This window comes from Phaeoacremonium minimum (assembly GCF_000392275.1).
Source record: "Phaeoacremonium minimum UCRPA7 unplaced genomic scaffold PA7_03_scaffold_541, whole genome shotgun sequence".
In the NCBI taxonomy this organism is placed as follows: domain Eukaryota; kingdom Fungi; phylum Ascomycota; class Sordariomycetes; order Togniniales; family Togniniaceae; genus Phaeoacremonium; species Phaeoacremonium minimum.
This window is the reverse complement of record NW_006921443.1, coordinates 129,367-144,010: the sequence shown is the minus strand read 5'-3', so window position 1 is coordinate 144,010 and position 14,644 is coordinate 129,367. Positions and strand designations below refer to the sequence as shown.

Here is a 14,644-nt window from a genome sequence, read left to right as displayed (position 1 = left end):
CAAATTCCCCTCACTCCATGCCCTCAACTCCAAGGTGACATTTCGGGCCACCCGACAAAGCCTCGAAGATGGAGCCTGTCCCCGAGACCGAGAGAATGGAGGAATTCCGTTCCTCTCCTCTCCCCACCCTCAGACTACAGAGCTCGCTATTATCGAGTCCCGAGATGGATTCTCCTCGAAAGCCTCCCACTCTTCGTCGATCTACCGACCCTTCTCCCTCCTCGCCAGTCTCACCTTCCTGGAACGGCCCATCAGCTCTGCCTTACCGTCCGCGTACGACGTCACCGCTCTCAGGATCATCTCACATGCGATCGAAGTCGACTGCGAGTCTCGCTCCGCCAATGGCGCGAACCCAGTCTATGCCCGGTGTCAACGGAGCTGGCCATATCCTCTACCCGCCGCTCGTTCGCCCGCAAAGCCCTGCTGGCTCCCCAAGCAGAGTTCGAATTCCGAGGAAACCAGTTGATGAGGCCATGCCGCCTCCCTCTCCTACCCGCACATCTGTCTTGGATCCGGAACGCAGAGTGCCGGAAAGGAGCAGCTCACCGAGCTTGGGCGTTGCTGGCGTAGGCTCTCTAGGGCGAGCCAGACGCCCTTCATCTCCACTCCGGCAGATGGCAACATCCAGCACTGGTTCGCTGCCTCCACCCTCTTCAACTCCATCATCTGTTGCATCGTCTCCGTCTTACCGACCCTACGATTCTCTTTCGGACAGCTACTCATTCTCGGCTGCGTTCCCCTCCTCCTCGGTCCCTTCTACACCGATCTCAGCCCGATCTAGGAGCCCAAGCATATCTAGCTTGGAGACTATCCCAGACTCACCCGATGCAGAGGAAGCAGCTCTGGAGGCAGAGAGAATTGCACAACTGAAAGCAGCAGCCGATGCGGCTGATGGCGGGGATTCAAAGGGCAAAGGCAACCCAGACACTCCAACTAGAGGTCGGACTCTGGGCTTTGGCTCAAGGGATAAGCGCAAGCGCTGGAGTGTCTGCGGTGCAGAGCGGAGACAGGACCTGGATCTGGAAACGATTTGGGAGGATTGAGCTATCGGTGGCATATCTCAGCACAAGGCTATTTCTGCAGGGGACCGTTGTAGCATGTCATGGCTGCGACAGCTGGTATTTCCAGGAAGCCAGATACCCACGTACGACTCATCAACAAATTTCAAGGGCGGCTCTGCCAGTAAGCAGATTGATATTGTGATTTCTGAAGGGCACATTGGCGTTTAGTGGACCTGTTCTGATACCCTATTGCATCTGCATTTTAATGGATCATGGATGCGATTCACTTGTTAGGTAGTGGATTTCCTATTGAACCTCTGCAAAGGGATCAATTGCGTCTATTGATTAGGGTTGAGCAGCGCAATAAAGCAATTGATTAAACAAGTCCTGGATTGTCCCTGTTGGTGCGTTTCGATGCCTTTCAAGGAGTCCGAATCTTGGTGGCTGACAGGGAGAGGCCACCGCCTTCACTCAATAGTCCACCCCTTGCTAGGGTTAGTCCCAACTCCCTTCATCTCTCTCACCTTACCAACTCCCTTCGATAAACAATAGATCTACAATAGATCTACAACGGGATCATACTCTCCCTTCGCAATGAGTGCAATCTTCAAGATGGTATTCTATAAATCCAAGATGACTTCCCGTGTGAAAACGGTTGCGATAGATCATCATCGAAGCATCAGCACTTCAGCGGCCTTCAGCGCAGTCACTCTTTACCATTCGTTTGGTTGGCCACCTCCGTCATTCTTTTTCGATTATGCATTTCAAGACATTCCTTAGCGCAGCTGCGCTCCTATCTGCAGCGAATGCCGCCCCAAGAGCTGCAGTAGAGGTATTTGCTTTTGTGGCTTCCTTCACATGCAATGTACTAATACGGCCAAACAGAAGAACGCAAGGCTGGACGATATCACTGAGCGCCGTGATGATCAGTTTTATAAAGCCAAGTACAACGAGAGGACTCCTCATCATGACTCTGACAGCGCTGCCGAGCGTATTGTATGGCGTGGACACAGACATCCTCATATCTACAAGACCAACAGCACACTGAGCCCGAACTTGACCACAGTCACCTCCACTGCCTCATCGGGTGCTGAGACGTATCCTACCATCCCATTTGTGAACACCACCTCGCTTTCCTCAACAAGCCTAGCCGATCCTACCGCTAGCGACTGCTCGTTCAGCGTTATTACTATCACAACCACTCTTGACTATGTTCAGACCGTCACAGCTAGCTTCTCATCCAACTCATCCGCACCGCCTCCGAAGACCGAGGCCCATTATGTCAACACGACAACTTCATGGTTCAACTGGAACACATCCGTGACATCCACTGTGTCCTCTTACCTGACCGGCTCAGCGTATCCTACCATCACAGAGGATCCATGCCCATTTGAGAATGGCACTCATCATTATGCGACTGGCAACGCTACCATAACTGCCACAAGCTCTACTGCTACTGTGTCAGACCCTCCTTGCGACGATGAGACCAGCACATCTGCTGGGGCATCTGCGTCTCCGACCATGACCGAACCATGCGACGATGAGTCCAGCTCATCTTCATCTGCCGCTGCTACTACGACCGAGCCGTGTGATGATGATGCCTCAACAACGACTGCGTCAGCTTCAGCAACGACTGAGCCCTGCGATGACGACCTGAGTAGCACCTCGAGCGATCCAGATGGCACCAGCACGGTCCGAGTGACACTTTCCCAGGTCGTAACTGTTGTTCCTGTCCACGCTGTCACCACCAGTAGCAGCGCCGGCGCATCTGGACGGGATGCGGTCACCACCACATTCACGCCTACGTCGACCACCACGACCTGCGTGATTGACACCCTCATTACCCCCGTCACCCAGGCCGTCCTGACGTCGACCGTGACCACCACAGTGACGCCGACCAAGACCGTCTGTGCCACCGATGCCCCCACTGGAACACCCAAGAAGACGAACAGCCACTGTGGTGTCCACGGCAAGGCTGTTGGCGACTTCTTCATCGGGCGATTCGTCGAGAACGCCGCCAACGTGCCGGTCACGCTCAAGGGCTGCTACCAGTTCTGCGAGGTAAGCTGCCTTTCCGCTATTCGTTGCATCTCCTTCCCGCCTTTGCTAACATGCATTCCTCTCTCACAGAGCGTCTGGGGTGACACGCACGGCTGCTTGTCTTTCGACTACTACCTGAACAGCCTCGGCGCGCCCCGCTGCGACCTGTACGGAAGCACTGTGGCCTATGCGCTCGACGACATCGACAACAACCAGCCCAACTGGTGGTTCGACCGTGAGTGCGGTGACCCGACGGCCCCTGAGTGGGCTGGCCTCAACATCGAGGCATCGCTTAAGGCGGAACTCAAGGCCCTTGGGACGAGCGTCAAGGCTGCTGTCAACGTAGAAATCGGCATATAGAGAAAGATGAAACGACTATGAGGGTTAATCATTAGAATGGATGTTCTCTACGGAGAACTACTCGGAAACGGTTTCATATCTCGGGCATACATTATGGCGTTTTGGGCTGCTGCATTTAGCATTGTACACCATAGATCCAAATAGGGTAAAGTACAGGTAATCAGATAATTAAAGGCATTGGTATAATTCATTCTCAATCGTACCTGGTCGTGACGGTCGTGACACAAAATGATCTCTTCCGATGGGATGAGACCGTTCAATCAAAGGGGATCCTGCGCAGCGTTTCGCCTCTCTTCTTGGCTTCCATCCCCGCAGCTACGCCGCTTGGGACCTTGATACCACAGCATTCACCCCAGCCACTCTGTTGATGAACATGCCGCACGCCGTTCTCCTCAAAGACGTTGATCTCGCCACCTTCGCCCTCATCTTCCTCATCTGCAACGCCCGCCGCGTCCTGCTCGCTCATCCCATCGGCTGCGGGGACGAGTGAGCCAAATAGGAAATGCTGCATCACGGGAAGCTTGCGGAGCACCTCGGCCACGAACATCCTCCGCATGCCACCCTCGACCTTCTCCCACGACTTCGCGGAGGAGATGTCGTCCAGCATGGGACTGTGCCAGCGGAGCCCTTTGACGGTCTTTGTGCTATTCACGAAGTTGATCTGATTGAGATAGAGGAAGTCGTGGCCAAATTCCTCAAGTGTGAGTTCTTGATGGATGGCGCGAGGCGTGATGAAAGGATGATGCAACAGTTGAGATGCGCCAAATAGGAATGGGAGAAATTGGTAGTCATCTAGGCCCCAGACCCCATGAGAGCCCGCTGGCTCGAGGTAGTATGTCTCCTGTATAACCCGCATAACCTCAAGGTACCGGGTGAAGACCTTGAGGACGACAGCCTTGAAGTCCGACTTTGTGATGACCTGTAGTTGGTATAGACATAATAGCCAGATCATGAAGTTGAGCTCGTGGCCAGAGCCATAGTCGATTCTGGTTCTATTTCCGAACGACTGATTCAGATAAGTGGACGTCTCCGCGATCGCATCGTTGTTCTTCAGGCCCAGTCCTCGATGCCATGATGGCGCCTCCTCCTTCGCCTTATCGAGGAAGTCGCGAAATCTTTTATTGCCAAATCTGGAGCCTCCTTGGTCGTCTGGCGGTGACAGCCTAACAAGTTCCTCGGCTTGGTCCAATATCTTGAGGATGGTCTTTATAGGCGTGCTGAGCTCGGCGTCCTCGACAGCCGATATTGGCGTGTCTGCAACGGCGTCTGAGAGGCCAAACACCCAGGCTTGTATGAGGTCATGGGCTGGTGAAGCCAGGAATAAATCGTGGTCTTCTTTTGATAATATCCTTCTTGTAGGAACCTTGAAGCTGAGTTGTGACGGGTCTGCCGGCGGAGGCGGAAGCGCAGGGGTCTCTGGCAATGGGGTTGGGTTCGATGGAGGTGCTCGTCGCTTGCGCGGCTCGAGCTTGGGGAGCTTGTCCCTGAGATTAGGTGTAGCGACGCCTGCTGCAGTCGGAGCTGACCGCTGCTCCCCTGGAGGACTTGTATTTGTAGTTGCTGGAGCCATATTCGAGGTGGCAGGGCTGGAGTCGTTCGATGGATAGTTGGTTGATGTTGGAGGGGTCAAAGGAGCTGTCTCAAGAGCTTAGAAATCGACCGATTTTCGCGCCACTGGGACCTTGCAGCAACGCTAAACTGCGGGGCACACTTTAGGCCTATGAAATCATTTTTAGAAGGTGTAGGCGGGCGGTAGCTTGCATACCAAGAAGGTGCACATCACAGTAAGAGCAAAAACTTTATTCGCAGAGCCTCATCGACTCTTTCATCAAGCATCCTCGTCCACCGAAGCAAAGATGACGGTCTCGGGTCAGCCAGAGGCCGCTCTGTCTCCATTGCCAAAGGCAGACGGCTCCGCGACATACTCGTATGCAGGCTACACCATCACCGCATCTGCGAATGGACCCATCGAGGCTCAAAGACGGGATGAGCACCCGTATGAGGCCCTCGTCGATGTCATCGTACGACCGGTAGCAGGGGTCGGAGGTCAGTGTTTCGGTGCCAAGCCACACGAGGATTTATCAGCTCATTCATTTCCGTATATATAGGCACAAGAGAACGACATCTCGAGTCGATTCTGCAGTCGTCTTTAAAGCAGATCATCCTCGTGAAGAACTTTCCTCGATCTCTCATCCAGATTGTTCTTCAGATCACCACTTCACCTGAGAATGAATACGCCAACACAAAACTGGTCCAAGCCAGCCTGGTACGCATTCTCCGACTAATTCTTGTCACTACACTATTCCTGCTCATGATTTTGCAACACGCAGATGCTAACCCAAAATATCAGAATTTGCCTATCGTACCAGCCTTGTTACAGACTGCGGTGCTCGCTTTGCTTTCTGGAGGTATACCCCTCAAGACGACAGCGACAGCAACCGCCGTATCAGTTGTTATCGAGGATGGGAACAGCAAATTTGTAGCAGACCCCTCTCCCCGCGAGGGGGAGGACGCGCAATCTACTCACGTCTTCGCCTTCACCTCGCATGATGAGCTGCTCCTAGTGGAGAGCGAAGGCGACTTCTCGATGGAAGAATGGCAGGGTGCTCACGACACAGCAAAGCGGATCTGTTGCGAAACCAGCAAGAAGGCTGGCGTCGATATGATTTTGGATGATGAAAACTCGGAGGGGCCCGACCTACGACACTTCATTCGCTCAGCATTAGAAGCCAAAGTGGCTTCTGATCTCCACTGGAAGTGAGGTGATATTGTCCATCAGTGTTATCGCTGTCTCGACAACCGCCAGGTGCTGAGTGACGTACGCGAGCATGAATTTACTTGAGGGTATAACACTTCTCGAAGGTCAACTTGCAACGCGAGCGCATCAGAATGCTCGAAATCGTCCGATTCTCCTGTTACCAAGAGAATTGGAGTCTTAGACCTGTAGGGGACGGCACGCTACGGCATAGTTCTCGGCGGGCCGGACGCGGCGGTCAGCGGGTAGGACGGCAAACGTGCTGTGTTACGCCTTCTCACTCGCTCTTGACTCTCCTGAATTGCGTCGCAGTATCAGTGGGGAGAAAGACCGTGTCTATCGCGCTCAAACACTGGTGGGTCTACTCACGGCCGTGTTTGGGACTGTCACTTTTGTGGATTGAGGCGCTGTTTCATCCCCCATACGCTATGCTAGAGGCTTGTCAGAATGCCCCTCGGTATCCTGGTGCCTATTGCAGACTAAAGCGACAGGGCTCCAGAAATAGGAACAGCAGCTTTTCTTCACAAAATGGAAAATTGATAGGCTTTTCAAGCCACAGACTGGCAAGGATGGACTTTGGTTGGAGGCAACGGCAAGGGTGGCGGGAGCTGCCCCAAAGCAGAGTGTCTCTCCATTTAGGCGGCCGGTTCGTTGGAGCTTCGACTACAGAATGATCGTAGCTTGAACAGAGCTTGATTGGCGCCACAGTGTAAGATCCGCAGAGGTCAAACAATCATCGTGAAGATGCGATTATGACAGGCCTTGCAATTCGTCGTGAGATAAGAAGCAATCACTCCAAACAAGACTACCCACGAGGGTCTTGGATGTGTTAATGCGGCGGCTGTGGACACAAGCTTCCAACAGCGGCTTCTCCAGCGGGCAAGGGAGTTCGCAAGTGGAAATCCCGGACTTGAGACGGGTTGCAGCGCTAGCGTTCCCCTTCCCGAGCTCGCCTCCAGACCCTGGCAAAAACGCCCTGACACAAGACTTGAGGCAAGTTAAGGACCTAGACTCAGCTCCCCTTCTGGCTTAGACGCCCGCTACAGGCTTTGAACCCTGGGCAAACCCTAGGCAAACCCTCCCCTAAATGCCCCCGTCTCGACGGGCTCCAGACCACAACTACTGGGTAGGCTAGACCATCTGCAAGGAAGAGGATGTTTGCTCCGTGCCTGAGCCTGGCAGAAGATAACAGCGTTGTGTTAAGGTTTCTGAAGAGCATCCCTGGGCCGCCTATCCTATCAACAAGCCGTCTCCAAGCCTCGTGTTTCTTGCTCCCGGTTCTACCTGCATTTCCCAAGGGTTAAAGCGTTGCATAGCTGCGGGTATCCTTCCAGGTTGCACGGTTGACAGCTTGGCCTTCTGGACCGTCTGATTTGCCGGTTGAGCCTCGAACCCTTGACGGGATGTGCTCTGCATGCCCACGAGGATCTCCACTGCCGGGGACACCTAACCACATATTCTCAAGATATTCGGACAAGGGGACTGTCTAGTCTGGCTTGTCTGGGTAGCAAAATAGTTGAAGTGAGTGGTACGTACTGCGTCTGAGGCGGGCATCCAGCTGTGAGATATATCATATCCCAGCCTCAGCGGCACAGCGGGTCCTCCCCCCCAATCCACATCCCGTGCTTCCCTTGCCGCATCTCCATGATCGTCAAGACCCAGTACCACATATTAAACCCGCCAGTGCGGCATATCGTGAAGGCGTCTTCTTTCCTTTTGGTCTTCAGTCTTCATTCAGTTGGCCCAGCTTGACGATCCGGTCTTTCAACCTTCTTCTTCTTCTTCCCCTCCTTCTCCTTCTCACCCCTTCCCTCTTTGGCAAACAGCTGTAGCAGAGCTCTGGTAGTTCTTGCAATTACCTCGGTGCCTCTTCTCTTCTGTCTGTGCCATCCGCCCGCTCTTCGACTTCATCCACTTCTTCGAACTTCGACTTCCGACTCTTTACTATACAATTTCACTTTTTAATCTTCATCTTTGAAAGACTTACAAAATTCTCTTCTTCTACCAAAATTTGTTCATTGCATCGCTTCGCAATTTTTATCTAGACCTTTCTGCTTTCGACTACATCTTTCCATTTTCGTGCATCTAGCGGCAGCATATACATTACATTAAACATATAGACCTGGCGTCGAAGTACAGTACATACGGATATCCCCTTATAGATCAGTGCGATATTGCTTCTGAGATACCCCCCTTGGTTCTTCTTCCGATTCACTCGTCAGTCACCGGCAGACCTATTTTTACCTCGTCCTGTTATCGTTCGCGAACATCTGGCACCACGTGCAGTCGTCTCTGCACTTCAGATCACATCACACCGCCCAGCACCAATCGCATCAGGCTTTGAGGTGGTTGAGATCACAAACTGGGGAGGTCACCGCTTCTCGACTCTCCTGGTAGCTTTGGAACGTTCTCGTCCCCTGCTGTCAATTGGGCTCTTCTCATTCTGCTAGATCAGAAGGAGACTATCTTACCGGTAAGCACCCAATGCCCTATCCCGGTGGTGGTCGGCGCACGCAACAAATTGGAGGGTTGGAACGGCCCGCTGGAGGGATCGAGCTACGGTGCTTAAACGTGGTGCTTAAGCTGACAAAGGTGTGGTGATGTTTGTAGGCCGTCACGTTACTCGGGTTGAATCTACGGGCTTCTGAGCCGACACCTTGTCCGCAGCGGGCCATTTCTCGATCTTGGGGAAACGGGGCTTCTTTGACAGGAGATCACCAGACTCTGCCCATTCCGTCCAAGGTGACGTTGATAAAAACGCCGTGTTGGGACCGCGACTTGCGTGCATTTGCAGTCCAGTCCAGTCCAATCTATTCACCGTACTCTATTCCTCGTGCTACCAGCGATAATCCGATCAACGCTTCCCGGTACCGCCCCAAAAGCAGCGTGCATTGCAGAGTGCAGACTGCAGCATCGTTTATCAATCAGCCCGTTCCGTTTCTTCGGCGTTCCGTAAGATCCGGCACTATCCCCCTGTGGTCCCCTCGGGTTTAGGCCTTGTAACCTCCACACACACACGGCTACACGCAGGCGCACGCACGCAAACTTACACCACCACGCCGCGGACGGAACTCCCTGGTTCCCCCATCCAGTCCACCCGCAGCAAGCAGCAAGACACACAAGACACTTACGCACTTGTAATCACTTCCGGTGATCACAAGTCCCTCTTCCTGTTCATCTGAAGCAAATTCCTTTCAGCCAAAGCCTGGACAGCCAGCCAATCGAGAGCGCTTTGCGACGCCCAGCATTGCCCAAAATAACCGACATTTACAAGGGACACACACCCCGCCGCCCAACCCCGCCCGCCTGAAGAGCAGAGTGACAGTGACATTGACAGGGAGTCCAAGTCACTGAGACAGCTAAGTGCTAGGTAAACTTGCACTACAGTACACGGCCTAGCTTAGCTTGATTTGCCGTGCCCCACCACCACCACACATCCTTCAGTCAGTCCGACCTTGTCTCGATCGGGGTCTCCTGCTATCTCCATCCCCCTCTGCGACCATGTCCGACCAACTTGTTCTATCACCCACTTCGATCCACCCGGCCCTCAGTAATCCGGCCGACCTCCCGCCTCCTCTGCAGCGTCCCCATGGCTCTACTACTACCACAAGCGACAATTATAATAACTTCAAAGACGCCGCCACCTGCGACCGTCCCAGGACCTCCACCGCCACAAGTTCCTCGCCATCTCACTTCTCTCTGAGCGAAACAACTACCACAACAGCAAATGGCCTCACCAGCCAACCTGCTGTAGCTGGTGCATGTGCCTCCCTCGCCTCTCCCGAGTCCACTGCTCCTGGCCACCGTCGGCAACAGTCTCTAGGTCACCGCAAGAACGCCCGCTCCATCGAGTCTGTCCCGCGACAGACTATTATGAAAGCTTTGGCCTCGGTTGCACGCAACAATAAGCCTGAAGCTCTATCTCTTTCCGGGATGTTGTCCGCTACCTCTGGTGGGGTCGAACGCCGACCCGGTACATCTTCCTCGCAGTTATGCGATGCCTTAAATGACCTCGCAAACCGCACAAACACTCCCACAACCGCCTTACCTTCCCTCCAGTCACCATGTTTCTATCACCAGAGGTTCGACGATGCAGTGGATATCGACAAGGTCCTGGAGGAAATCAAGAACGATGAGTGGATGTCCCACTCGCGCCTCGTGCAGACCGCTACCGGTGTACGTGAGGTCTCCAAGCAGCTGCAGCGAAGACCAATCAAGCGCGCCGTCAGGAACATCATGATTGTCACCAAGGCGCGAGACAACCAGCTGGTCCTGCTCACTCGCGAACTCACACAATGGCTGCTGAGGACTCCGCGATATGGCTCCGACCTCGGCGTCAACGTTTATGTGGATGCCAAATTACGCAACTCCAAGCGCTTTGGTGCTGCTAGCATCGTTGAGGAGAATCCGCGCTTCCAGCATATGCTCAAGTACTGGTCTCCGGATCTGTGCTGGAGCCAGCCGGAGAAGTTCGATCTTGTGTTGACCTTGGGTGGTGATGGCACTGTTCTGTTCACCTCGTGGCTGTTCCAGAGAATCGTGCCGCCTGTCTTGTCTTTCAGCCTCGGCAGTCTCGGATTCTTGACTAGCTTCGAGTTTGAGCGGTATAAGGACCACCTGAGCCGCATCATGGGTGATGACGGCATGCGCGTTAATTTGCGCATGCGCTTCACGTGCACCGTGTACCGAGATGGTGCTCTTGGTCAGGAGATGGAGGAGGGCGAGCAGTTCGAAGTCTTGAACGAGCTCGTTATCGACCGCGGCCCGTCGCCGTACGTCTCCAACTTGGAGCTCTACGGTGACAATGAGCTGTTGACTGTTGTCCAGGCGGATGGCTGCATCTTCTCCACACCGACTGGTAAGCCTCTACATGTACATGGACCCGTACCTCGAATTATTTTGACTAACATGCTTTGCAGGATCAACAGCCTACTCACTGTCCGCTGGCGGGTCACTTGTCCATCCTGACATCCCTGCTATTCTTCTCACTCCTATCTGCCCGCACACGCTCTCATTCCGCCCCATGGTTCTCTCAGACACCATGCTCCTGAGGGTATCTATCCCTCGCAACAGCCGCGCTACAGCCTACTGTGCCTTCGACGGCAAGGGCCGCGTGGAGCTCCGCCAAGGCGACTGCGTCACCATCACCGCCTCGCAGTACCCTTTCCCCACCGTCACACGAACCGACACTGAGTGGTTCGACTCTGTGTCGCGCACCCTGCGCTGGAACACCCGCGCCGCCACCCAGAAGGCCTTCCTCCCAGGCGACAGCAGCAGCGCCAACAGCGAGAACGGCAAGGAAGACGACGAGGCCGAGTGGGACATTGACACTGACTCGGCATGCTACGCCAGCGAAGAGGGGAGCATCAGTGCTAGCCCTTTGAGACGACAGATGTCTCTCCTAGGCATGTGAAGCAAGACGTTACGACCATCAAGATTATCATCATTAGACTTTTGACTTTGGGAGCTTGGGCCATCATCATCATCATCATTATCACGAGCAAAGCAGAACGCTGAAAGCCGTCTTTACTACAATTTTCAGACACGGAGTTCAAGGGAGTATCGATGCCATTCGGGATGGACAATGGGACCTGCTATATTTTCTCACTTGGGTTCCACTGCACTCCCTCTGGGAGGGCAGTGTCAACGTACGGAAAAGAAGATCTTTCTCATGAAAAAGCATAGCACAGCATTGCTTGCGTCAAATCATTATCATATACCTTATAAACAAGCCGGCCCCCATCACATGGGGCTTTCCTTCTCTAGATAGTCATCAGTCAGCCATCGCTCAATCGATTTCATGACAATAAATCAACTCGTCCAAGCTGAATGAATGTGAACACGAACACGCTGAAGTGTCGTCTTGCCCCATTATTTGAGGCTCTTCAAACCCCCATGCCATGCCAGAGCGTATGCTGGTTGACGTCGATGTGGCCTGATGACACGCGATAGGGCTCACCAATCACCATGAGGCACCAAACCAACAAACATACATTGCAGCAGTGGTTCTCCCTTTAAGCGCCGATCTCGAAGGTGCAGGTCTCACTGGTGTCTTATTTGCACAATATTGTTTGCTTTGTTATTACTTCCTACAACATTGTCTCGAGACATTGCTTTAATGACTGCAATCAAACCAACATCCATCCATTCGACGCCATCCATGCTCCCGATCCGTTCATCCTCTTTCCCGCAAATTTTGGGCAGCCTTTCTCAAATAGCTGCCAACAGACAAATACAGAACCAGCCTCCAAGTTGTTGACTATCCCTCACAAGAGAGGGGTATAGAAGACAAGTAAAGACCAATCAAGCAATTCCGATACGTGACATAAAACGGAAGACGGCCTAACATGTCTCATCAAATCATTGTGCTCTGGTGTTTATACAGCGATCCCTCGCTGACAAGCAAAGCTTTTGAAGAGCCTGTAACTGGGACCTCGTTTTAAACAAGGCGACTATCCTCTTTCGAGATAGAAGCGATGCCCGCACTGCCGGATGTCCAACTGATACTCGGGGAGACACTTTTCAGCGCCAATTTCCCTGGCTCAGGGAAAGCAGTCCCATGACACCGTCCATATCGCCTTTCTTGCTGGGGCTAACCTCGCCGCGCATGAAGCGCTCGACCTCCTCGTCCGGAACAGAATGTCCAGTAGATGGATTCTCCCTGTCCTCCAAGATTTCAACCTGAGCCGCTCCCTTTCGGCGTCCCAGTGATGGCGCTGTATTTGCACGGCTCCCAGCCAAGAATGCCGGCCCACGTTGCTCCTGCAAGATGCGCCCGAGAGTTCGGCGCGGATTTGATTGGCCCTTCGGTGCGGCTCCCGGTAGCGGTCGTCTGCTGCTCATGAGACGTGAGATGCTTCGAGTTTGAGAGGTTCCATCCTCGCCAGGGCTCCAGTTTTCCTTGTCAGAATCGTTCTCGGACGGAGATACGAGCATTGAGACCTTGACCTTCTTCCCATCATCCGATTCCTTCTCTTCTGATAGAGTCTCTGTAACTTGATGAACAGTAGGCCTGTCCTTCACTGTATCGAAGTTCGTCTGCAAGCGGCCAACACTGCTCAATGCACGGCCGAGCTTAGCCTTCTTAGCACGATGCATATCATTGAATCGCGGCTTTGTAGAGGCGTTGCGCTTCGCACCATTGGGCTGGAGAACGTTAGATGCTGTGGAGCTTGTGGAACGGAGCAAGCTAATAGCAGCAACGGCAGAGCCGCTAGATTCATGCTCTGCCTGGGCCATGAGCTCATCCTCGCGTGGAGCACTGTCCGCATCACAGCAGAACTCCCACGCATGCACATCACGAGAACGTCCACGGTTCAAGCGAGGGGGAAGGCTCGCTTGCGGTTGAGCGGGCGACTGCGAGCTGAGAGCGGCAGTAAGAGTAGAGATTGGGGGCAGTGTGATAGACGGCAGAGCGCTGTGGCTTCGTTGAAGACTTGGGCGACGGATTGGAGGGAATGAACCGTCAGAAAGAGCAGAGGGCGACGGACGAGGCGGGTCGACGCGAGGTGGTGATGGCAGAGATGAGACGAGTTCGGCCTTGCCCTCTAATGACAAGGCCAGACGGACCTGTGATGAGTGAGGAGGAGGAAGGATGTGCCCAGAAGATGTAACGGATGGACAAGATGAGGACAACACCTCGATTCTAATGGCTAGTCAGTACTGTTTCACATTTGGTAAAGGGCAATAAGTCTTACTGTTGAGGGTCGTCTGCATTATGACGAGTGAGGCTTGATGGCGTCGAGAAGGAGCTTCCGGGATTCCACCGGTTCGCCAGATACCCAACAGAGCTGGAGAAGGAATGAGCAAGAGACACGTTTCCGTGTTCGTTGCTGTGAGAGGACGATGTTGGTGGTTCGGATCTTGGTGACGACGCCGCGACATCCTGGTCGCGTCTCTCGACTAGCTGCTCCATGCCGGACGGCGAGGTCATTGGTGGTGTGGTGGCAACGGGGGCCAGGCTGATTTGTACAGGAGAAGAGCTCGGAACGTGTGTGCTGCTAGCAGAATTAAACGGTATCGGATCGGAGGATAGGACCTGCATGCCGCCGTAGCGGAGGGCTGCGATCTCTTGGGGAGACAGAGGACGCGACTTGCGCCTGTCGTTCTGACGACGGTTCTGGAACCATATCTACAAGAGTGGGCGTTAGTGGAATCAATTCTTGGAGTAGGTTGACAAAGTGAGGTTTGGCAGTCGTAATACATACCTGCACTTCTTTCTCGTTTAGAGAAACGCGGTTCACGATATCTAGACGCGCCGCCTTGTCGGGTTTCGGGTTGGTGTTGTAGGCATCTTCAAGAATAGCCTTGTCCTTTGCACTACATGTTAAGGCAACGCGTTAGTCCAAAAGACCTCGAAAATCCTTGGAGTCTGTGATTGGCAGCGGAAGGGGCATTGAAGGCACATACGCGGTTCTTTTCCTCTTGCCTTTGGGATGGCGCTCTGTTTCCGCACTGAGGGCTGAAGAGTCTGGATCTAGCTGGGATG

General features: G+C 53.6%; 4 protein-coding genes across 4 annotated transcripts; 3 read left to right on the top strand and 1 right to left on the bottom strand.

Moving 5' to 3' along the window:
- Nucleotides 1-1,859: 1,859 nt before the first annotated feature.
- Nucleotides 1,860-3,401, top strand: UCRPA7_7570 (hypothetical protein; the record flags this gene model as incomplete). The annotated part of the gene is made up of 2 exons (XM_007920098.1): nucleotides 1,860-3,062; nucleotides 3,132-3,401. The coding sequence occupies 2 exons, from the start codon at nucleotides 1,860-1,862 to the stop codon at nucleotides 3,399-3,401; spliced, it is 1,473 nt and encodes a 490-aa protein (XP_007918289.1).
- Nucleotides 3,402-3,657: 256 nt separating this feature from the next.
- On the bottom strand, nucleotides 3,658-4,971 carry UCRPA7_7569 (putative serine threonine-protein phosphatase 2a activator 2 protein; the record flags this gene model as incomplete). The annotated part of the gene is made up of 1 exon (XM_007920097.1): nucleotides 3,658-4,971. The coding sequence occupies one exon, from the start codon at nucleotides 4,969-4,971 to the stop codon at nucleotides 3,658-3,660; it is 1,314 nt and encodes a 437-aa protein (XP_007918288.1).
- A 286-nt stretch (nucleotides 4,972-5,257) lies between these two features.
- Nucleotides 5,258-6,162, top strand: UCRPA7_7568 (putative exosome complex subunit rrp46 protein; the record flags this gene model as incomplete). Its single annotated transcript, XM_007920096.1, has 2 exons — nucleotides 5,258-5,447; nucleotides 5,510-6,162. 2 exons carry the CDS (start codon nucleotides 5,258-5,260, stop codon nucleotides 6,160-6,162), a joined length of 843 nt encoding a protein of 280 aa, XP_007918287.1.
- A 3,867-nt stretch (nucleotides 6,163-10,029) lies between these two features.
- UCRPA7_7567 (putative atp-nad kinase protein) lies at nucleotides 10,030-11,569 on the top strand (the record flags this gene model as incomplete). The annotated part of the gene is made up of 2 exons (XM_007920095.1): nucleotides 10,030-11,014; nucleotides 11,076-11,569. The coding sequence occupies 2 exons, from the start codon at nucleotides 10,030-10,032 to the stop codon at nucleotides 11,567-11,569; spliced, it is 1,479 nt and encodes a 492-aa protein (XP_007918286.1).
- Nucleotides 11,570-14,644: the final 3,075 nt, after the last annotated feature.